The sequence below is a fragment of the Anguilla rostrata genome, chromosome 17 (assembly GCF_018555375.3).
Source record: "Anguilla rostrata isolate EN2019 chromosome 17, ASM1855537v3, whole genome shotgun sequence".
NCBI classification, from domain to species: Eukaryota; Metazoa; Chordata; class Actinopteri; order Anguilliformes; family Anguillidae; genus Anguilla; species Anguilla rostrata.
In genome coordinates, this window is record NC_057949.1 from 6,360,675 (window position 1) to 6,385,032 (window position 24,358).

The 24,358-nt window shown below is 47.3% G+C and overlaps 1 protein-coding gene across 3 annotated transcripts in view; it reads left to right on the forward strand.

Annotated features, from left to right (window-relative positions):
• Window positions 1–24,358, forward strand: part of atp2a1 (ATPase sarcoplasmic/endoplasmic reticulum Ca2+ transporting 1) — a 150,690-nt gene that overhangs the window by 119,601 nt on the left and 6,731 nt on the right. For 2 of the 3 annotated variants that reach the window (XM_064314298.1, XM_064314297.1), the window contains exons 1-15: window positions 9,937–10,324; window positions 11,971–11,988; window positions 12,461–12,543; window positions 15,873–15,977; window positions 16,912–17,050; window positions 18,500–18,580; window positions 20,421–20,506; window positions 20,753–21,050; window positions 21,426–21,592; window positions 21,757–21,845; window positions 22,197–22,299; window positions 22,563–22,694; window positions 22,907–23,032; window positions 23,301–23,519; window positions 24,160–24,271. In XM_064314298.1, the coding sequence (XP_064170368.1) occupies window positions 10,207–10,324; window positions 11,971–11,988; window positions 12,461–12,543; window positions 15,873–15,977; window positions 16,912–17,050; window positions 18,500–18,580; window positions 20,421–20,506; window positions 20,753–21,050; window positions 21,426–21,592; window positions 21,757–21,845; window positions 22,197–22,299; window positions 22,563–22,694; window positions 22,907–23,032; window positions 23,301–23,519; window positions 24,160–24,271 (1,876 nt within the window). In that variant the 5' untranslated portion in view covers window positions 9,937–10,206. Of the gene's footprint in view, window positions 1–9,936; window positions 10,325–11,970; window positions 11,989–12,460; window positions 12,544–15,872; window positions 15,978–16,911; window positions 17,051–18,499; window positions 18,581–20,420; window positions 20,507–20,752; window positions 21,051–21,425; window positions 21,593–21,756; window positions 21,846–22,196; window positions 22,300–22,562; window positions 22,695–22,906; window positions 23,033–23,300; window positions 23,520–24,159; window positions 24,272–24,358 lie in introns of those variants that run through there. The other variant, XM_064314299.1, reaches the window with a different exon arrangement.

A 24,358-nucleotide genomic window follows, 5' to 3' on the forward strand; every position in this document is an offset into this window, starting at 1 on the left:
CAATGTGCTGGTCCTGAGGCTGTGGGTTGTTAGTACTGGTGAGTGAACTAAGTGTCAGGACCAGCTGATAGAGGGGACTCTTTTCTTTGCTCAACTCTTGACATTTCAGGGCTTTGTAAATGGTATGAGTGGGGGTCAATATTTTTTAAATGTTTCCAAAATTTAATTGCCCTCTTTTGAATTCTGATTAGTAATGGATATTGGCCTAATTCTGCCCTGCATGCATTGTTTGTTGTTTTTCTTTGTATATGCAAGATGTTCTTGCAGAACTCTGCATGCAGGGTTTCAATAGGGTGTTTGTCCCATTTTGCAAGTTTTGATTTGAAAGTGGACCCCACACTTCACTGCCATATAGGGAAATCGGTTCAATTACTGATTCAAATAGTTTAAGCCAAATTCTAATTGGAATTTTAATGTAAATTTGTCGTTCTCTCTCTCCCCTGTCACCTCTCTCTCTGTCTCTCCCCACTCACCCATCACAATTGCATCCTCTCACAGTCTCTCTCTCTCTCTCTCCCTCTCTCCCCTCACAATCGCACCCTCTCACAGTATCTCTTTCTCTATCTCTCTCTCTCTCTCTCTCCCCCCCTCACAATCACACCCTCTCAGAGTCTCTCTCTCTCTGCTTCCCTCTGTCCCCTCTGTCATCTCTTTCTCTGTGTCTCTCTCCTGCTCTGTCCCCTCTCAGTCTCTCTCTCTCTCATTCTCTCTCACACACACAAACACACACACACACACACACGTAAAAACACTCCATAAATCAAGCGCTCGCACACGCACTCCCGCGCTGAAGGACCCAGATCTGCCCACCTGTTGAGGTGCTCGCCCGCTCTATTGGCTCACGCTCGCACAGAGAGATGCCGTTCATGTGAGCACACGCATTTCTGGGTTTACTCACACACACACACACACACGCACGCGCTCACACACACACACACACGCTCACACACACACACGCACGCACGTGCTCACACACACATACACACACGCATGCAGTCACACACACGCACGCGCTCACACACACACACACGCACGCGCTCACACACACACACGCACTCACACACACACACACGCACGCGCTCACACACACACACACACACACGCACGCGCTCACTTACAAACACTGCACTTATATCCGCCACCTCCAATCTACGCACACGCAAAACGCACACACCCAACGTTTTATCCGAGATCGAATCCACTTCATCATAAAGCACTATTACCATATTACTAGCTGCACTGGCTGCTTTCATTCTCTCTTTCTTTCTATTTTCCCCCTCTCCCCCACTCTCTGTTCCTTCAGCTCCCTCTCTCCTTTCCCCACTATATTTAACCCTTAGCTTCCATCTCTTCATCTTGGTGTCCCTCTCCCTCCATCTCTTTTTTCATTCATTTGTCTTCCTGTCATCAATGCTCTTCCTCCAACCGGTTCTGTCCATCACCCTTCTTTAAAGCTCCTAATAAGGCTGGAGATGGAGGGTTAAATATACTCTGAAAAATCTTTTTTTCTGAGTATATTCAGGCAGTGTAGTAGTATAATAGGTCAGGAACTTGGCTTGTACCCGACAGGTTGGAGGTTCAAGTCCCAGGTGTGACACTGCCAATGTAAAAATGCAAAAACTGCTAAACGCTTGTAATGTAATATTTAACTTACAAATCTAACAGTTAAATTTAAGTTTCTTAAATCTAAATGTTTTATCCTGCCAATAAAATGAAGTCTATAGACGTTTCTCATTCCTTGGCATTTCTGTGTAACTCTTTCCACTCTCTTCAGTGTAACTCTTTTCACACTGTATGTTACTATACAGCAACTCTCTGCTCATTGGCCACTACTGTTTTTTAACAGGGAAAGGATTTGTTTGTAAGCACCATGCGTTACTCTAGATGAGGAACATAATATCCAATAATAATCATAAGGTAATGCACTCACATTCCAGGTGACCTGTGGGTGAAAATAAAGGTGATAAATAAGTGGAGGAATGACTGTTCTCTCCTGGGGTCACTCTTAAGTTCAGGAATGCCGGAATGTACTAGGTGGTCTGCTTAGGGGGGGCGGGGGAGCAAGTTGTTTCCAGGGCCTCCTTCTGAGTGTCTCCATGATAATGGGAAGCTCTGGGTGCCAAGTTTAGAAGCGGTTTTATAATATTAAAAAATGATATATATATATATATATATATATACATTTTTTTTTTTTGGGAGTTGTTTGACTTTGATCAGAAGAATTGCTATCCGTATGGGTATGGCTTCAGGTTCAAAAAGCTGCTCAGCAACAATTGTGCTTCAAAATTTTAAATAGATTAATTATTTGTGCAGATAATTTTGCTACAGATGACCACTGGAATATTCAGCATTACATGTTGTAAATGTCAGAGAGAGGGAGAGAGAGAAATGACAACGCATTTTGTGAGGTGAGGGTCAGGGAATGGGGGTGAGAGGTGGGGGGAGGGAGAGAGGTAGGGATCAGGGTCTTACTGGAGGAGCAGGAAAATGGAGTAATTGGGTGGAGAAACAAAGGAATGTTAATAGAACTGGCAGCCATGACCCTACTGGACTCCATAGTCACATATAAAAGCTCTTCACCTGCTTACTGCTAACCTGACTGCACAGATTCATGATTTATTTATCTTACTTTTGCTTCTTCTGCCTCATTTCTGCGTTACATTTCAGCTCACGTCTAACAGAAGGAAAACGAGGAATTCTGGGATGCACTGTCGCTGGTGAGAAAAAGGAGAAGGAGTTCGGAGCAGGAAGGAATGTTGTGAATGGGAAAAGCTCATTGGCTTCCAGTCAGCACAGGAGCGAGGCGTGCCGGGACAACCCAACCGAAAAGGCACGCCGTTACTGAGACCCCTGCCAACCCCCCCCCCCACACCCCGGCCACGTTGTGTAACTGCATGAACCAGGGAGGCAGATGCCCCCGAAAATAACCGCAAAAATGTGACAGTTGCACCAGGTCCAGCAGCACTGCGTCACTCCTTGCTATTTATAGCCCGCGGGCAGCTATCGGCGGGCGCGAGGGACACAGCCGCTCTTTCTAAAATTACCGCGGCTACTACTCGCGCCTCTGCCACTAATAATATTAATGCTACTGCTGCCGCTTCTCTTACTACCGCCGCTAGTATTACTTAAAGTGCTGCTAATTATAATGTCACTGCTGGTACTACGACTGGCAGCACTAATGAAACCCTTTGGCAGCGTCGCTCGTAGTGACGCTGAGCACTTGAATTCTTTTCGAAAGCCGTGAAACCTAAGGATGCTTTGTTTGCCCTCGCAGTTGAGCGGGTGGCGCAGTGTCCATGGAAACCAACGTGTCTGGCCTGTCACCTCCTTGGCAGGGCGGTGGAGGGCGATGTCGAAATCAGGTTGTTGCAAAAACGTCGTAAACAAATTCCATTCATTAGTACAGCGGCAAGACTAATTTCAGTCGAGAGGTATGCACAGCATTGTGTCACCACGACGTACAGACCAATATCAGAGACGCACCATTAGGTACAGACCAATATCAGAGACATACCATGAGGTACAGACCGATATCAGAGACATACCATGAGGTACAGACCGATATCAGAGACATATCATGAGGTACAGACCAATATCAGAGACATACCATGAGGTACAGACCAATATCAGAGATACACCGAGAGGTACAGACCGATATCAGAGATACACCGAGAGGTACAGACCGATATCAGAGATACACCGAGAGGTACAGACCGATATCAGAGATACAGCGAGAGGTACAGACCAATATTAGAGATACACAGATTGTATCATCTGCAGATTTGACTAACATACTTTCAATGTTCCTGTCAAGGTCATTGATATAGATGAGGAAGAGCAGTGGTCCCATCACCGATCTTTGTGGGACTCCACTTCCCACAGTACCATACTCAGATAAGATCCCTCCTACTACTACTCTTTGTGGTCTACCCTGTAGCCAGTTCTGAACCCAGTCTGAAATATATCTTGTAATTCGTACTGTCTTCATTTTGCTAATAAGTCTCTCACGTGATACCTTATAAAATACTTTTTTTGGAAATCTAAGTACATGTCATAAGCCTTGTTATAGTTAAAACACTTGGCAGCTTCTTCAAAGAATACCAACAGGTTTGTCAGGCATGACCTTCCTTTGCGAAAACCATGCTGGCTATCCCTTAGGATGTTTTTATTTTCAAGAAACAATTTTAACTAATGATAGATACCTGTACTTTACATGTGATGAAAGTTAAACTGACAGGCCTGTAGTTTTCTGGATCAGTACAGTCCCCTTTCTTATATATTGGTATTACATTACCTTGCTTCCAGTCCTCCGGTATTTCTCCAGTTTCTAAAGACTAAAAATACCTTCCAGTGGTTTAAAGATGATCTCATCTAACTCTTTGAGTGCCCTTGGGTACATGCCATCAGGGCTTGCTGTCTTATTTGTCTTTAGTTTAGGTAATTTATTCAGTACTTCTTTATCCACTATATCAATATCTGCTGGGACATTCTGAGCACTGAATACGCCTTCCAATCTATTAGTAACATCCTCTCTAGTAAAACTGTCAACAAAGTAGCTATTTAAGGCATCAGCAAGATCCTTGTTCTTAAAAAGCAATGCTTCTTTTTCATTGCGGATGCACCATACGTTCTCCTTGACTTTCCTTCTTTTACCACAGTATTGAAAGGATTACTTTTTGCATCTAGAGAAATTTGCCTTTCAAAGATCCTTTTAGCTCTTTGTTCATCCACTGGGAGTCTGCTTCTTCAATTTCCTTTTCCCTACCTTTGGAATAAATAAACTGTGCCTCAAGAATAACCCTTTTGTACTCATTCACAATTTAAAATTGGGTCACCTAAAATAAAAAAAATTATGGCTTTAGAAAAGGCCCTGTTAATTTGCCAAAATATACCAAAACGAACTGCACAATGATCACTTGTCCCAAGTGACTCCATTACCTTGATGTTGCAAATTTTGTTGGGATCATTACATAGCACCAGATAGTACCAGGAGGAACAGACTGAAATCAGAGGTACACTGGGAGTCACAGACCAATATCAGGAGCACAGAGGTATAGGTTAGGTTTAGCACCACAGTGGTACACAATGGATTTAGAAGCCCAGTGGTATAGATTAGTCTGACGGACACAGTGGTATAGATTAGTCTGACGGACACAGTGGTATAGATTAGTCTGACGGACACAGTGGTATAGATTAGTCTGACGGACACAGTGGTATAGATTAGTCTGACGGACACAGTGGTATAGATTAGCCTGAGGTCTCAGGGACACGGTGACGACCCCAGACCCCAACAGGCCCTCCCCAGCATGCGGCCGCCCATGAGCACTGAGGACCGTCACTGTCTCTGGGGAGACAGGCTGCCACAGGGAGAAAGACACAGTATCTATAGTGATCAGATGGGTGCAGGTCCAGCAATGAGTTAACTTTAGTGCTAGAAATGGAGAGTGATGGGAACCGCACTAATGGCGGCCTAGCCAGTAAACACGCTAATGGCGGCCTAGCCGGTAAACGCACTGGCCTAGCGTGTACATTAACAGGGGACCTAGGCAGGAAAATCTACGGGGATTTGCGTAAATGCATGAGCCGCCTGAGGTAACACTACAGGCGTGACCCTGGAATCCTCAAGGTCAGAGCAGAAGCGAACTAAGCCAGCTGAGAGGGCAGAGAGGCCTGGAGTTTACAGAGGGGACCGACAGCAGGGAAATAAGCTATTGGGGGTAGAGAAAGTCAGGAGGTAGAGATCAGAGACAAACAGAGACAAACCCCTTGACCCTCAAAGCAAGAGCAAAGCAAGAGAAACAACAGTGAATGGTGGAATGGAGAGGCTGACAGGGAAAGGTCAGGGGAAGTAGTGAAGGAAAAAAAATGGAGAAACCAGTGTCAGGTGGGACACGGAGGTGCAAGACAGAAAACCCTGTCAGGTCCAGGCCGCCCTCAATCAGCCTCACCTGTAGGCCCACACACTGACTGGCAGAGACTCCACAAAGCAAGGGAACATATAAACAGGTCATCCAAAAAGTTCCCATTTGAACTAATCTGTCCATAGAACATGGTCCCAAACGGCTAGGGAATAATCCAGGTGCTTTTTTGCAAATGTGAGATGAGCATTGATGTTTCTTTTGGTTAGCAGTGGTTTCCACCTTGCTACTCCTCCATGAAATCAATTTTTGCCCAGTCTCTTTCTTATTTTTGTAGTCATGAACACTGAACCTTAGCTGAGGCTAGAGAGGTCTGCAGTTCTTTGGATGTTCGTCTGTGATCTTTTGTGACTTCCTGAATGAGTTGTCATTGTGCCCTTGGAGAAATTTTGGTCGGGCCAGCCACTCCTGGGAAGATTTTCTGCTGTTCCAAGTGTTCTTCATTTGGAGACAATGGCTTTCACTGTTGTTCTGTGGAGTCCCAGAACCTTAGAAATGGCTTGTAACCCTTTCCAGATATATTTCAACAACTTTTTTCTCATCTCTTCTGGAATTTTCATTGACCATGGCATAGTGTGTTTGCAGAAACGTTGCGATGACTTCACAAGTGATTGAGATTTAGATTCAACAGAGCTGGCTGCAATGAAGTCTGGCTGTGTTTAATCGGCTGAATCTGATTATCTATTCAATTTCGTTAGTTTGTTAATTGAGTAACCACAAGGGGAATTACTTTTTCACATGGGTGATATGGGTGAACTTTTTTCATTAAACAAATGAAATAATAGTTTTAAAAATGTGTTTTGTGTTTACTCATTTTCCATTTGTCTAATATTACATATTGTCTCAAGATTTGAAACCATTCAGTGTGAGAAAATGTGCAAGTCTAGAGGGAATCCGGAAGGGGGCAAATACTTTTTGTCAGCACTGTATTTGTGCATTACAAAATGTTTAATGGTAGTAACAAAACATACAGAAACAGTTATCTCTTCCCAGAGTATTGGTTCCACATCAACGCATTATCATATATATATTTTTTTAAAGGTATTCCAATCAACCACTCGTGTTAATTTTAAAGAGAGCCACAGCTGTTATTTTGTCTCCTGGTGGTTCACCCAGGAAGCTGAATGCGGGCATTTGTCTGGTGCAGTTAGGGGATGCCCACAGAAGGCCCTGCTGGGGATTCCACCGCTCGATGACAGCCGTTGAATTGTTTGCCTGTCAGCTGCCGGTAATTATGATACAGTGGGGGAGTCTATTCGCAGGTGAACACAGCGGCGGCTGGAACTGAGCCCTTCCAGTGATGCAGGGGAAGCTTTGAGGACAGGGGCCCAATTAGATCACAGATCTCCGCACCATCCAGCGGTCTGCGGGCCACCATGAACGCGGGACCGAACCACAACGGTCTCCCCTCCTGAACCCTGCACCGTGAGGAAACATTTTGACGTCATCCACAAAGGCCTGCAATGACTGGAAAGGTGCCGACCTCCAGAACGTTTTTACATGGTTTGACATGTCACTAAGGCGTGTCATTGGAAGGATCACTTAGAACTGAGCTAGAGAGCTCTATGGTACCTTGAGGTAGAACTCTCACAGCGCGTGAACTGGGCCTTTCATGAGCTCAGTTTAAGACATTATGAGGCATGTTTCCAGGTTTCAATTATAAAGTATCAACATCATCAGTGAATCTTGGGTTCATTTCATGCAGATGGACTCCCCTGAACCCAACTGCCGGCTGTTCAGCGCATCTCTTTCTGAGAGTCTGGCCTTGTTCTTACCAACTCTGAAAAAAGAAAAACAATTTTATGAACCGTTGTCATCTGCGGACACCATTTTGGTCTGAAGTGGTGTTACTGAAATTGAAATGATGGTAGCCATTTTGTATTTCCTCTCAAACTTTATTTAAAACATGAGTTTTGGACACGTCTGTGAGACTAAGGCTGTGTGTCAGTTGGAAGGCATCCTTAGAAGTGAGCTCCCTCCAAAGGCAGCAAATTTGGGACGCACTTTGAAAGCCAGATGACGTTGCAGAACAGTAACGCGATTGCTAGCTACTTGGGCGACTAGTTCATGGAAAGCTCACAGAGACATTACGTACATTATTCCAGTCTATTAAATAATTTAAATGTATCTTTTAAACATAACTTCAATGAATTATGGAGTTCAGTTTCATGCTCACACTTGTAAACGAGCTCCCCCGCTGCCAACCCAACTGCCACTTGGCTGTTTTCAGCTGCTTCTACACTCTCTTTCTCCAGAGCTTGTTGGTTCTCTGCTGTCTCCAGTCCTCCTGTGGGGTCTTACATTTTGCCCAGAGTAGCTAAAGGGAGCTTGAGAGAAGCATTCAATGACATACCGCCCCCCACCCCCTCTCCGAAAACCTGGTCTCCCCAGTCCCTCATTCCCTCTCTCTCTCTCACTTAATCTGTCTTTCAGCACAGTGTTAACACATTTCAGTGTCCAATGAATGTGCATCTCTAGATTGCCAATCTCTCTTTCTTTCTCTCTCTCAATTCAATGTGCTTTATTGGCAGGAGATACACAAAGTAGATATTGCCAAAGCAAACAAGGAACGTCTCTCTCTCTCAAATGAACTGAAAAACAATTCAAGAATACTTGAAATATTACACAAATTTGGCAAATGTAAGTTTTTTGTTTGTTTGTTTGTTTTTACCACTAGTTGTCTCTCTCTGCTGGCAATCATGAATAATGCCGGTGGGTGGGTGAGTTAAGGTTTGCTGTAGTAGCCCCCCCATTATATGTGATGGCACAAGATCTGCGGTAGGCTGGGTACTCTCTGTGAGTCTGTATTACCGTCTGTGTCTCCGCATGTGCGGCCATCTCATCATCTGTAATTATCTCCTGTGGTCTGAGTCGCCGTGGATACGGGCGTCTGTTGAAGCGCCACAGTGAAGATGATAATCTGCTAACCGGTTTGTGTTTCCCTCTCAGCCCTGCCCTTCAGAGGAGAAAGCCCCCGTAAAATCTGACCCCCCCCCCCCCTCTCTTTCTTAAGCCCAGTATAAGTTCTCTCTTCCGCTGAGTGACAGAACAATGTGCTCGCTCCCTCTCTCTCTCTCTCTCTCCTTCCATCTGTTTTCTCTCTCTCTCTCTCTTTCTCATCGAGCCCTTACACACATGCCCATTCTTGCATAATGTCACGCCCTGTCACCCCTCTATTAACCCTAAAAGCACCTGTCCCCTGCATTCACCCTCAGGCATGTAGCAGGCTCCTCTCACCCACAGCCAGTTACATTGGCGCACGCAAAAGGGTTTACGCGGCAATGGGCCGCTAGCAAGACATTGGGGTCACAGTATTAGCCAATCATACTGTATATGACTTTAGAAGTAGTAGATACATGACCCTTAATACAAGAGGAGAACTGAGAATGGAGCGCTTCAAATAGCTCATTGGTTTGAGTGCATAGTTTTAGATGTAGCACAGATTCCGCGTAGGGCTAGTATCTCTGAACGGCTGAGGTGCTGTAGTCACCATTGCACAGGTGTTGTAATGTACTTCTGTGTACACAGTGTGGGCTAACATTCTTCTGTGCAGTGATTATAGCACATTAGCATCGTTTTTTTTTTTAAAACCTACTGAGTTGTGTGCTGTGCTGTTACCTCTCTCTTTTTCTGAATACACACTGATGTGTCCTGAGTGCAGTCAGGCCCATTGTCTCTTAGCAGTGAATTAGCATTGTACTGATCTTCCTCTATCTTCCTCTGCCTCCCTCCCCAGCCGAGCGACACTTGAGCCGTCACTCAGCGCCCCCCATCGCTCATTCCACCCCTCCTGCCCCCCCCTCCCCATTCTACTGACCATGCATGTTCCAAAAACAGACCTCATTTTCATTTCACACGGCCTCCTTTACAGTTGTTGCCCAGTTCCTCTGACCTACCCCTCATCTCCCCTCCCAGGCTCCGCCCCCATGCCCATATCCGACGGCCTCAGCCAATGGAGAGCGCAAGCGGGGCGTGTCGCCACCAATGGGCTACCCAGTGGCTGTATAAAACTCTATCAAAATTAGTGCCAGTTTGCACTTTCTGTCAGTCCAGCGCTCCTGTAGGAGGAGGAAGAGAGAGCAGTGAGAGGGGGAGAGAGAAAGAGAGAAAGAAAGAGAGAGGGGCTGTATTTTAGTCCCACACTTTTTTTTAGGAAGTGGAGGGGCAGAAGTCGGAAACCGTAATTGCTGAAAACTAAAAAAAATAAAATAAACGAATCGCGGACAAACGAGCACAAGTGCTCTTTCCTTTCTTTCTTTTCCACAAAGTCTCCCCCCGTCGCGAAAGGATGGAGAACGCGCACACCAAAGAGCCGGCAGAATGCCTGGCCCACTTCTCCGTGAGCGAAGCCACAGGCCTCACGCCCGACCAGTTCCAGAAGAACCTGGAGAAGTTCGGCTACAACGGTGAGAGGGATGGAGGGACGGAGTGGTGGAGTGGTGGTGGTGGTGAACCGCAGCTGCGGTAGGGGGAGTGGGAAGTGCTGGCGAATCGGGTGGCACCACCACGGTAGCAGAGAGTGAAGCTTGTAGCGAAGCTTGTGTTGAAGCTTGAGGTTGGAGATTCATGGCAGACTGGGAATGACCTGCAACAGACAGGGTGGTGCCGGTGGCTTTGATGATTGGACCGCTGGATGGCTCACTGAAGCAGATGGTATCCAGTTAGAAGTGCACGTGTGTGTGTGTGTGTATGTGTGTGTGTGGAGGGGGCTGAAGAGCAGGAGTGAGCAACAGAGGTGAGAAAAACAGTTATTAAAAAAGAGAAATGTTAGAAAAATTGGTCATTTGGAGAGAGGGATCCTGCATAGTGAAAGAGCGATTTGAAACTGGTGCATCCTGGGAATGGAAACAAGAGAAGAGCATCGAGGCTATGACTGATAGAAAAGAACCAGGGAGGGAGGGGGTAGGGAGTGTTTAAGACGGAAAGAGGAGAGTATAGGGTAGTAAGACAATGGAGGACCTTGGGCGATCAGAGAGTGTGTCAGTATGTGTTGAGCTCTACCACGACTGACCGGTGCAGTGAACGGACACTCAATCTCTTGGAGTTTTCCTTGCTGTGTGTTCGCCGCTGGGTTGTGTGTCCCCATGATGTCTGTGGTTTATCACGCGTGTGTGTCGCCGGCCAGGCTTGGCCCTGCGTGGCGGTGAACTGCTGTTTAAAGGGATTCACGGAGGATGGAGAGAAGAGTGCGATGCCTGTTTGAGTGAATGAGCGGGGCCCAGAGGAAGAGGAGAGGAAAGGATGGAGGGATGGGCAGAGTGTGGAAGAATGTACCACTGGGCCTGTTCTGTAACGGCAAAGTCAGTGCGAGACACTGAAATGGATGGGAGCCTTGTTTGTGGTGAACTGAAAACAAGAGTAGATGAATTTGTTGAAATGTTCTTTTTTTTTTGTTTGAATGAATGAGGAGCACAAGGCCCTTACACAGTAAATGCCCAGCATTAATTCAACTCTTACAGTTTTAATTCAAAACTTGACAGATAATACTCATCTGTTTAGAGTTGAATTTGACTAAACACAGGGTGTTTTTTGGTGGGCTGGGGAGCTCTTAGGAGAAAAGGAACCGTGAAAAAGAGATGCAATGTGATTTTGTCTTACGTGCTACAAATGATCAAAAATGTGTGTTTCCAAAATGAGCCAACTATTTTGAAGTAAAGTTGTCAACGTGTGTTTTTTGAAACAACTTTCTTTTTAGACACCAAGATCGGCGAAGTCTGCAAATCTGGAATTAAAGATATAGGATTATTCAAAACATATCCCAGGAAGGCCTTCTGTTTCTTTCAAATATGCACAAATTGTTGAAAGATCTGCACCTTGAGCCCAACATTTAAAATGTTGGCCATCGTTGTGTAAACTTTTTTCCTCATTTGATCTTATGCTCGTGAAAACTACCTATTAATTGACAGAGAGTAAAATGGTCTCTGTGTTGCAGTTGGCCCACTGTTGTGATCACAGTTCAGTGCTGTGAAATGGATTGATCATTGGTTCTAATCTCGCTCTCTCTCTCTCTCTCTCTCTCTCTCTCTCTGTCTGATCCACGCGTTGCCTGCAGAGCTCCCCGCTGAGGAGGGTAAGTACTCGCTCGCCCTGCTTCAGTGAGCACACTTTGCTTCGGCTGCGCATCCCAAGGGCCTCTCTGATCTCTGATCTGTGGCCTACGCTGCCGGTGCTCTGTCTGGGCCTTCCATCGTGTCCTCATTGACCAAATTAGTACACTTTACCATTTAAGAATTTTTCATTACCCTTTAGCTATAATAGGTGTATTTAACATAGTAACACAGCCAGGAGTGATATTACTCCATCATGCTGTTATTTACAAACCCGCACGCACATACAAGTACCAACATGCAGATACAAGAACTCAAGCATGTACGCATATACAAGTATGTGCAATCTTTCACACACATATACAGAGACACAAATGCGCACTTTCTCGCTGGTACACACACACATACATTTGCAGGTGCACATGCCTTAATTCTTGCAAATATAGCAAATGCTTTATTTAATGGTCTCTCTCTCTCTCTCTCTTTGTATCTCAGGTAAATCCATCTGGGAGTTGGTTGCTGAACAGTTTGAGGATCTGTTGGTCAGAATTCTGCTGCTGGCTGCCTGCATCTCTTTTGTGAGTATAAACATGCTCACCAGCATCATACTGAGCCTTATCCAATCACACAGGTCTCCCCGTGTGTCTCTTCTGTCCCGTGGAACCTCAGCTTTAGGCATTGCTGAAAATATTAAGATCTTCCTCCAGTGAAATGGCTCTGTAGAACTTTGGTAACCCATTTGTTCATTCGGAACAAGTCCATCAGCTAACTGTGTTATTTAAAATAGGCGAGTGGGTTTTCATAGAGAGAAGCTGAACCAGTTGATCAACACCTGGATGTATGCGTGCAATAGCCAGAGCGTCTTGCAATGTTAGGATCCGTTCGAAAACTCCCAGCAGCCTCTCTGCCTGTCAATCACGCCCGTGGAGGTGCAAGGCCCCCGCCGGTGACTTACGGTGCCGCTGGAAGGGCCCGTGCTGGGTGCTCAGAGGCCCCGCCCCCTCAGCCCGGCCCACGACCCGTCTGTTGACTTGGGGAGCTGGCGGGGACCGCGCTGGTACAGGAGCCAGCTGGCAGGAAGCGGGAGCGGCCAATCCTGGCCCGCGGGCCGACACCCGATACGCGCGCGCCCCTCTCTTCTGTCCCACGGCGTCCCCCGTCGCGTCAGACCGTACCCCGGGGCCAAGCTCCTGGGCGAGGGGGCGGGGTTCTGTTTCATCACTGCTGGCTGCTAAACGCCGTTAATTAATATGACGCGTCGCATCTCTCTCTCTCTCTCTCTCTCTCTCTCTCTCTCTCTCTCTCTCTCCTCTCCCCTCTCTCTCTCTCCCCCCTCTCTCTCTCTCTCTCTCTCTCTCTCTCTCTCTCTTCTCTCTCTCTCTCTCTCTCTCTCTCCTTTCCTGACACCTCCTGCACTCTGTACATCCTTAAACGTTTGCTCACGTCTCCTTTCGGTTTCCCCGGATCGTCTGAGGCGTGCGAAAATTGGGCTGCAGCTTTTTGGCTGCGTTTAACACAGAAATGTGCCTCAGTGCTTCGGTAGGGTTATGGGCCCTTGCTGGTGCTGCTTCAGATGAAAATAACTGCAGTAAAGTAAAAAAAGAGATCTGTAATCCTTTCATACGTTTTCTAATTTCATATTCAGCTGTGTGACATCAATTGCCTTTCTCAATTCTGTGAATGGAACTCAATTCATCAAATATATGCATAATCAACACATTCATTTTAACAAAGTGTGTTGTGTGCAAAGAATGGTTATGCGCATTGTTGATTCCTGGCCATGGGCATTTTAATGTTCTTTTGTAATTTAGTAATGTAGTAAACACACTATATTATAATAATAATAATAATAATAATAATGCTAAACAAAATGAGAAAAAGAAATAATACGGACAAAAAGACAATATAGCAGAACCAATTCTAATGATGTGCGTCAGTGAGTATCGTTCTACTCCATCATAGAAGAGCTCCACTCCACATGCACCACTTGTGCATTTCATACTGTATGAATAAACTAAACTGTGACGTTGAAGCTTCTGCTTACACGTTCTGTATTCAGATTCCCTCCCTCTCAGATTCTTACAGATTCAATACAGTGAATCTCTCGGTGATTTAAGAGTTACTACGTTTTGATTCAAAAAGTGAGCCTTAAGTTGGACGGACCAGGGCCCAGTGCACCACTACAGCTCCCCCCCTGCAGTACCACTGTGGAGCGGCAGTGATGTAGAGGGGCAGTAGTGTAGAGCAGCAACAGTGTAGAGGGGTAGTAGTGCAGAGGGGCAGCATTGTAGAGAGGCAGAAGTGTGGAGGGGCAACACAATAGAGGGGCAGCAGTGTATAGGGGTAGTAGTGTAGAGGGGCAGTAGAACAGAGGGGCAGTAGTGTGGAGGGGCAGTAGAATAGAAGGGCAGCAGTGTGGAGGGGCAGTAGAATAGAGGGGCAGTAGTATAGTGTGGCAGTACTATAGAAGGGCAGCAGTGTAGAGTGGCAGCAGTGTTTAGGGGTAGTAGTGTAAGGGGAAGTTGTGTATAGGGGTAGCAGTGTAGAGGGGCAGTAGTATAGAGGGGCGGCAGTGTATAGGGGTAGTAGTGTAGTGTAGAGAGGCAGTACTATAGAAGGGCAGCAGTGTAGAGTGGCAGCAGTGTTTAGGGGTAGTAGTTAAAGGGGCAGTTGTGTATAGGGGTAGCAGTGTAGAGGGGCAACAGTATAGAGGGGCAGCAGTGTAGAGTGGCAGCAGTGTTTAGGGGTAGTAGTTAAAGGGGCAGTTGTGTATAGGGGTAGCAGTGTAGAGGGGCAGTAGAATAGAGGGGCGGCAGTGTCCAGGCCTCTCACAGCACGTGTTAACCTCTCCCTCTGCCTCTTAAAGTTTGTTTTGGAGAAGGGATGGGGGGAGGTGTTGGACATAGGATATTAATCCCCGCTCCGCTTTCCCAGGACAGCTGTCATTTTGGCCTTAGAAGGAGAGAACCGGAGTGAGGGGACGGGAGAGGGAAAAAGGGGGCGAGGGTTTATTTTAAGAAAGTCTCAAGCCAGGCCGAGAAACTGTATCCTTCGGAAAAGGTCAAGGATGGAGGGAACGAGGGACTTCCATGGAAAGGGGGGGGGGGGTGTTAGGGGCTTGGATGACCAGGTACAGTGTGGGTAGCATTGTGCAACAGTAACATTGTGCAATATAATGCCACACTAAATTATCTCATTTATATCTCATTCATACGTCAATGTGGCAGTATATTGCACAATGTTACTATGAAAGCACAGCCAAATGCACTAAATCTATTACAAAAAGACAGGGCCAGCCGAAAAAGATGCTCGATTCTCTTTGAGATGCACAAACTATTAAGCTGAGGAAAAAGAGACAGGAAGTGTGGAGAATGAAGATGCAGGATGGAATTAGCGATTGTCTTTTTGTCATATGTTTTCCTCTGTTTCCTTGATATATTTTGGGCTCAGTGTGTTTCAGCTTCAGTGGACCAGCACTGAGTCTGTGTGTGCCTGTGTGTGTGTGTGTGTGCGTGTGTGTAAACAGTGGTACCTTCTTAAATAGAACAGTAATCAACAGTGCATGACTGTTCCCTCTCTCCCACGCACACACACACACACACACACACACACACACACGACTCACTCACTAGTCAAAATGAATATTTCGAATTCATGAAGGGAGGTATCCCTGTTTTGCAAACATCAAAATAAATATTGTGTATTAATTTTTGTGCAAAAGCAGTTGCTAAGAGGCAAGAGCACAAACCTCTCTCCAATTTAAATTAAAGTTCAGATTCAAATGATTTATTGGCAGTGGAATCCTTTGGAAATTCTTGCAAAGCAAATATATATTTAAACATTAATGCAAGGAATAATCTCTCTCCCCCCCCGCCTCTCTCTCTCTCCTTCTCTCACACCCTACTAGGTCCTGGCTTGGTTTGAGGAAGGTGAGGAGACCGTCACCGCCTTCGTGGAGCCCTTCGTTATCCTCCTTATCCTAATCGCTAATGCCGTGGTGGGAGTGTGGCAGGTCAGTGGAACAGCCCGTGGTGGCACCTCCCAATTACAGCTCTGTAGAGTGACCGGGCACAGAGGTGGGAGGCCGTGCGGGTGAGGGAAGAGCTGTGCCCTAATGGAACCGAGTAACTGTGGTACGCTGCGGGTTGTGTTAAAAGTAACCAGGGCCACAAGCGCTCGTTTTACACAGAGGTCAGTAGGGTCAGAGCTAAAGCAGGCTAGCATGGCTGTATTACATTAGGGGCCAAAGTGTAAGTATGAAAGGGTGCTCGTGTTACGGTTAAAGGGTCATTGTAAAAATTTAGGGAATTAATCATGTTAAAAAAGGGCTCCATATTAAGTTTGCACTGAAATAGTCATGTTTAAAAGGGTCAGTTGTGGTGAAATGGAAAACTGACTGAGAAAACGTATGTATCCATATGTGACCGGTCTGTAGTATTGGCAGAACTTGTTGTGCACTGGGTGTTGAAGTGCAATAGACAGTAGAGACTTTTAAAAATGTATTTTAATGTATCTTTTTTTCTGCTTAGTACCTTAGACCAGTGCGACTAATAAACTCAACATGTCTTCTGCAGTAATACAGAGTGCTCATACACTTTTCTTCCTTCTGAAATAGCCATGTTAAAGTGATACATTGTGGAGAAATAATTATGTTAAAATATAGGTCTTTATTGAAGCTGTGGTAAAGTAGCCTTGCAAAAATAGGAATTTCTATTAGCATTGTTATAAAATTATGTTAAAATAGAGATCCATTTTACAGTTACAATGGTACTCATGTTAAAACAGGTGTTCACATTGAAAAAGCACAACAGGACTACATATTCGAAGTACATTGGAGACTTGAATTACACTGTGTTCAGATTTTCCAACAGAAACAAACAGGGGAGGGGAAACGCGTGTTTCGCACAGGGTAGGAACCTTAACGCCGTTTGCCTTTGCGCACTCAGGAGCGCAATGCGGAGGACGCCATCGAGGCTCTGAAGGAGTACGAGCCGGAGATGGGCAAGGTCTACCGCGCCGACAGGAAAAGCGTCCAGAGGATCAAGGCCAGGGAGATCGTGCCCGGAGACGTCGTGGAGGTGTCTGGTAAGACGGGCGCGCGTGCCCCCCTGAGCAAACGGCAATGTTTCCAGGCAACTCGAGCCAGCGTGATGTCACCCTCTGGAAAGGGCCAAGGACATGACATCACACAGCTAAAATATAACCCCGTGCTATGGTACAGCTATCATTCTGGAAATAGCCCATAAAAATAAAAAAACACCCACAAACTGGCTTCATAGAACAAATAGGTCACTAGAGGAAGCACAAATATCCCTCAACCATTGCAAAATCAGTGGCAGATCAGTCAGTCTGTGATAAATCATCAGTGATAAATCATCCGTCTGTGAGAAAGTGACAGTTTTACTGGAAGAGCCCCCAGATCCTCATGCATGGTATGGTATTGAGTTGTTGATTTTACACCAGGAGACTGTGCGCTTCCTGTCAGCTGAGGTCACTTCCTGTTTATGCAGGGCCAGGCAGACATGCTGAGAGAATATAAGATACTAAGGGCAGAGGGAGAGAAAAGGGTGGCTGGGGGGCAGGAGGGGGGACAAGGGGGTGTTGTTACATCTTTGGAAGAGTGAGAAGTATTATGAGGATTAAAATGGGAGGGGAGACAGGCGGTAGTGTCCTTCAGAGAGGGGGTGAGACACAGGAGCTGTTTGTCCTTATAAGGGCGTGAGAGGGAGGGGAAGGGTCGACCGAGAGGCACTGAGCAGGGTGCAGAGGGAAGGAAAACAAAAGCTTAAGTATAAATACACAACAACACCTCTCTCTCTTTCTCTCTGCCTCTTTCATTCCCTATCTTACTCTTTCTCCCTCTCACCCTCTTCCCCTTTCGCCCCCTCCCTCTCTCCTACTCTCTCCTTCTTTCCCTCTCTTTCTCTCTCTCTCTTTCCTTTTTTCATTCTCTCTCACGCTTTCCTACTTTCTCTCTCTCTTTCCTTCTCTCTCTCTCTGCTCATATATCTGCATACACCTGTCGCCCGTCCGTAGTAATGCATTCCCCCCAGTCAGCCAGTGGACACTGTGTCAGCTTTCAGGGGCAGTTTATAGCACTGCGGTGTGCAAATAGTCTCCCTCAATGCGCCGTTCACTCTTTGTACTAGCACACCACTGAAGGCTATTGCCACCAACGTGCTATTGTTCTCCAATCCTGGGTGTGCATGAACAGGGGTAAATTGACAGGAATTCCCATAACCTTCATCCTTTTAATAAGCACAAATGCTCCTCAAAACGTAACCTCTACTCACAAAAGGCTTTGTGAGTGTAACAGCCAGAGGATGTCCCAGCTGAATCAGCAGACACCTGATTGCTTGATCAGACAAGGTTTATTGGAGCAGTTACAGTAGGTGGAGAAGTAGCAGCAGCAGCAGCCATGGTGTGGGGCCAGATCCGGGCTTAGGGAAAAGGGAATTCCAGTACCATGAAGTTCTGTATTCCCAGAATTCCCAGTAATCCCAGTACCCTTTCCTTTACCTGTGTTTCCCACAGTTGGTGACAAAGTCCCCGCTGACATCAGGATCACTGCCATTCGCTCCACAACCCTGCGTGTTGACCAGTCCATCCTTACCGGTGAGTCTTTCTCTCTCTCTCTCTCTCCCCCTCTCTCCCCCTCTCCCTCTCCCTCTCTTTCTATCCCTTCATGCATTTCTGTCATGCAACACTCCCCTGCTTTGGACACATGTACACTATCTCTACCTGGCAAATACCCTCCTGAAACCCAGCAGTCTTTTCATAGGATATGTTGACGATACTGAAAAAATGAGAACTACCAGCGTTATCCTTTAAGTATTTCAATTTTTAACATAATGCAAGTGTCTTGGATGAGAAAAACACGTTGCATTGAAAATATTTGAATAGTAGAATATATGGCTCTATATTGAGGTTACGACCAGGGACTTGAGCTGTGTCCCCCACAGAGGACATGTGTCTCTGATCTTACAGGATGTTGTCGGGTCATAGGAGGATATTGCATCACTTAACACCCCACCCCACCCCCCTTTAAAATCACGTTTATTCATTTTTTAATCCCTTATGTTCTCAATTTTCTACATGTCTGGAATCTCCAGTTTTATTTGTAAGATCTTCCCTTCTCATTGAACGTGCTCTGATTGGTATTGAGCCTATAAGTGTAGTAATGTGTAATCTCCTGTTGTGACTGATCTCAGCACTCCTCAGGTCAAAGGGCACATGACAGCACTGAGAGTGAGTGCTTTACATGTACCGACAGGCATTTATTTTTATCGACAGTATACGCCGCACTGTGATAGGAATTTTAAAGGTGCTATATCTAACTCTTCAACATAGACAAATAATAAAAATCACACATCAAGAAAATTATACTGACTATGAATTTGTACTTTCAAATAAATTTTACGGTTCATAAGCCGTGTTGTGTTTATGTCTGTCTGAGACATCAGATACTGCGGCTGCTGCCTCCAACAATCTCCTGAGCCAATAGCAGGCCCGACGCACAGCCGGGTGCCAGGTAGAATTACAGTGAAAAATAGCTGACTTCGTTGGTATGCGTTATCAGTTATCTCATTAATCAGATAGAACCCTGACAGGCTAACATCTGATCGCTTGCTATATTTTGATAAATTATGACTTTAGAGCTACATAGTGTTTGTGTGTAAAGACATAGCTGTTTGCTGACGTTAGCTAGTTCGTGCAGTGAAAACATCACACGTAACCTAAACTGGAACTATTGAAATAGCAATTATGTTGTGCAGAATGCAGAAAATAAGCTAGCAATCCAGCATTAAAGTGGATATGGAATTTTCCAACACATTCTGTAATACTAGTCTGTCAGTAACGGTTTCTAGGTAGCGACAGCTAGCCTTGGTGTTGTGTTGCGAAGTTGTTGAAATTAAGGTGGCTTGTGGATGTAGAATTTTCTCTTTCCCACAACATGATTGTTCTGCTGTTTTGTGTAAAAAAGGTCTGTTGTGGCTCATATTTGGCTAAATTGTGACTTTAGAGCTACATTGTATTTGAACCTGGCAACCACTCGTGGTGGCGGAGTTTCCATCAAGAGAAACTAGCGAGATAGTGTCATGCTTTAATTTGGGATTACAGTTCTCTCTTGTGGACACTAGATGGGGTTTCAAATGACCTATTTCTCTAATAGGGTTAATCAGCACTGTGCGTGCGTACGTGTGCGTGTATGTCTGTGTGTGTGTGTGTGTGTGTGTGTGTGCGCGTGCACTCACCTCTCCCCTCTGTGTGCTGCTCTCAGGTGAGTCTGTGAGTGTGTGTGTGTGTGTGTGTGTGTGCGCGTGCACTCACCTCTCCCCTCTGTGTGCTGCTCTCAGGTGAGTCTGTGAGTGTGTGTGTGCGTGTGTGTCTGTGTGTGTGTGTGTGTGTGTGTGTGCGCGTGCACTCACCTCTCCCCTCTGTGTGCTGCTCTCAGGTGAGTCTGTGAGTGTGATCAAACACACTGAAGCTGTGCCAGACCCCAGAGCAGTCAACCAGGACAAGAAGAACATGCTTTTCTCTGTGAGTGTCCCTCCCTCCTCTCCCTTCCATCCATCTCGCCATCTCTCCATCTCTCCCTCTATCCGTCCCTCCATAATGGGCCTATAGCTTCTGGCTGCGTTAACCCCCCCCTCCCAGCTTAATGCATCTCTAGTCCCCCCCCCCCCCCCCCGAGCCTCTTTACCACTCCGTGTGCAGTGCTGCTTATTCTCAGTGTTGGTGCACCCCATTGGTTAACTGTGCCCCTAAATCCCTCCCTCCTCTCAGGGCACCAACATTGCCGCCGGCAGGGCTATCGGCGTCGCCGTGGCGACCGGCGTCGCCACCGAGATCGGCAAGATCCGCGACCAAATGGCCGCGACCGAGCAGGAGAAGACCCCCCTGCAGCAGAAGCTGGACGAGTTCGGCGAGCAGCTGTCCAAGGTCATCTCCCTCATCTGCGTCGCCGTGTGGATGATCAACATCGGCCACTTCAACGACCCCGTCCACGGCGGCTCCTGGATCCGCGGCGCCGTCTACTACTTCAAGATCGCCGTGGCCCTGGCTGTGGCTGCCATTCCTGAAGGTACGGCTCTGAGCCAGAGGGACACGTGGGGTGACCTGAGTCCTGGGAGGGACTGTGCTAGAGGGACACGTGGGGTGGCCTGAGTCCTGGGAGGGACTGTGCTAGAGGGACACGTGGGGTGGCCTGAGTCCTGGGAGGGACTGTGCTAGAGGGACACGTGGGGTGGCCTGAGTCCTGGGAGGGACTGTGCTAGAGGGACACATGGGGTGACCTGAGTCCCTGGATGAGCTGCGCTAGGGGGACACATGGGGTGACCCGAGTCTTGCGATAGGCTGTGCTAGTGGGACATGTCGGGTCTGTAGAAGAAGGGGGGGTGGGGTGATGGTGGGGGTGATCGGACGCTGGGGCAAAAGCGTTAAATCCCTCATCCTGCAGGTCTGCCCGCCGTCATCACCACCTGCCTGGCTCTGGGCACCCGTCGCATGGCCAAGAAGAACGCCATCGTCAGGAGCCTCCCCTCCGTGGAGACCCTGGGCTGCACCTCCGTCATCTGCTCTGACAAGACCGGCACCCTCACCACCAACCAGATGTGTGTGACCAAGGTGAGAGAGGCCAGGGCACCGGCAGCTTGATCGCCGGCTACACGGCTGGAGGGCAAGAAGAGAACTATCGTGCATAATTGGTCATAATTAATGATTCCTAAAACCTCTCAGTGAGAGGTTGTTTTAAGTAACCTCTTTCTTTCTTTCTCATTTTCTCTCCACAGATGTTCGTCATTGAGAAGGTGGAAGATGAGAATGTTGTCCTGGATGAGTTCAACATCTCTGGCTCCAAGTACACCCCTGAGGGGGAAGTGTAAGTACGCATGGGACAAGTCACAGTTACACCACCCCGCTGCTCTCAGAAGGGTGAGAGTGAGGCATGTGCTGATCGGAGCACCAAAGGACACTAAAGAGTCCCCTGCCACTCCTGGGAAGCAGCAGTCTTAGTAATGACTGCAACTTTACAGTCGATTTACTGGAAAAAAAATTACATAAAACTACACATGTAGAGTCACATCCAGGGCTTAATTTCCCTTGATTATGTGTGTGTGTGTGTGTGTGTGTGTGTGTGTGTGTGCGCGCATGTGGTTGTATGTGTGTGTGGGTGTAGTGATATCATTTCTGAGTCTCACAAAGTGTAATTATGTCTCTCTCTCACACACAGCTCTAAGGGTAGTGCTCTGGTGCAGTGCAGCCAGTACGATGGTCTGGTTGAGTTGGCCACTATCTGTGCCCTGTGTAACGACTCCTCTCTTGACTTCAATGAGGTTAGTCCACCCCTCCCCCATCTGTGCGTCCCTGCAGATCTCTCTCTACCTGTTTCTCTCTCTCTCCCTCTGTTCTTTCCACCCGACTCTCTCTCTCTCTGTCCCTTCCACCTGACTCTCTCTATCTCTCTGCCTTCCACCTAACTCTCTCTCGTTCGCTCTTTCCCCCTTCTACCTGACTCTCTCTCGCTTTCTCTCTCTCCCCCCCTTCCACCTGACTCTCTCTCTCTCTCTCTCTGTCTCGTTCTCTCTCTCACCCTCAGTCTAAAGGTATCTATGAGAAGGTGGGTGAGGCCACAGAGACCGCCCTGTGCTGTCTGGTGGAGAAGATGAACGTGTTCGGCACGGAGGTGCGCGGTCTCTCCAAGGTCGAGAGGGCAAACACCTGCTGCTCAGTAAGCACCTCCCAGCTCTTCCCTTTCCAATGGGCGAAACAGCTCTGCATGCTCTATGCCTCCCCTAACATTCAGCTCGGAACACATCTCAGCCACTCTGGTCCCTCCCACAGCACGTTCCTGTATTTACACAGCAATATCGGTATGCCACAGCGCTCTACATTGCACTACACAGCACCTGTGTGACATCATCTCCTGTCTGCCAATCACAGGTCATCAAGCAGCTGATGAAGAAGGAATTCACCCTGGAGTTCTCTCGTGACAGGAAGTCCATGTCCGTCTACTGCTCGCCTGCCAAGGCATCAAAGGCCCCCGTTGGCAACAAGATGTTCGTCAAGGTAACCATTCATAGAGCCTCTGAGCTGCTGACTCATTTCGAATATCTCCGACACGTCCTTCTTGCTTGCAGTTAGCCTTAGCGTCAAGTTCATTCTTCTTGCGTCTCTGTCCCTGTATTTATGGCAGTTTGAAGGTACAAACTGAAATTAACGGGTGTTAAAGTTTCGGCACTTTAGAGTCATAGGAGAAATGACAATTACGACGCACGAGATGGAGTCAGTAACGTGGACGAGGTGAAACGGTCTAATAACCCCTCTCTTCGGACAGGGCGCCCCAGAAGGTGTGATTGACAGGTGCGCCTACGTGCGCGTGGGCACCACCCGTGTGCCGCTGACCGGCCCCGTCAAGGACAAGATCATGACCATCATCAAGGAGTGGGGAACCGGCAGGGACACCCTCCGCTGCCTGGCCCTGGCCACCCGCGACAACCCGCTCAAACCAGAGGAGATGAACCTGGAGGACTCCACCAAGTTTGCCGATTACGAGGTGAGAGAGAGAGAGAGAGAGCCCGGGCAGGAAGGAAACAGAAGGGGAGAGAGAGAGAGAGGCGGAAGGTCAGGGGAAGACGGGTGCAGGGAGAGAGAGGGGACGAGGGCTTGCGGGGAAAACAGGGAACAGGAAGGGGAAAGAGTGAAGGGGTAGAGATGAAGCAAAGAGGAAGGGAAGGTATGCACCACTCAGAGGAGAAGAGGAACCAGGACTGAGGGTTATAAAGTTCCGATAGGTACCTGTATGCATCCTGTACAAATGCAGTCGATATCTCAATGCAAGATGTTTTGTAACCCAAGAAGAGAGAGAGATTGGATGGTAGTTTCTGGGAAAACGACAGAAAAAGGAAATGAGGTTAGCAATGCATAAGCATGAAATGAGCTACTTCCCCGCAGCACACAATCACCTGCAGTCAGTGTGTAGGGACTGCGCGTAACTCCGCCTCCACCTGCAGTCAGTGTGTAGGGACTGTGTAACTCCGCCCCCTCCTGTGGTCAGTGTGTAGGGACTGTGTGTAACTCCGCCCCCTCCTGCGGTCAGTGTGTAGGGACTGTGTGTAACTCCGCCCCCTCCTGTGGTCAGTGTGTAGGGACTGTGTGTAACTCCGCCCCCTCCTGTGCCTCCCTCTTTGTCCCAGACTGATCTGACTTTCGTGGGCTGTGTGGGCATGCTGGACCCTCCCCGTAAGGAAGTCGTGGGCTCCATCGAGCTGTGCAGAGCTGCTGGCATCCGTGTCATCATGATCACAGGTCGGTTTCCCCCGCCCACCCCACCAAATTCAAGTTCAAGTGTACTTTACAGACACAGCCAACCACACATTAGCACAGCACTGCCAA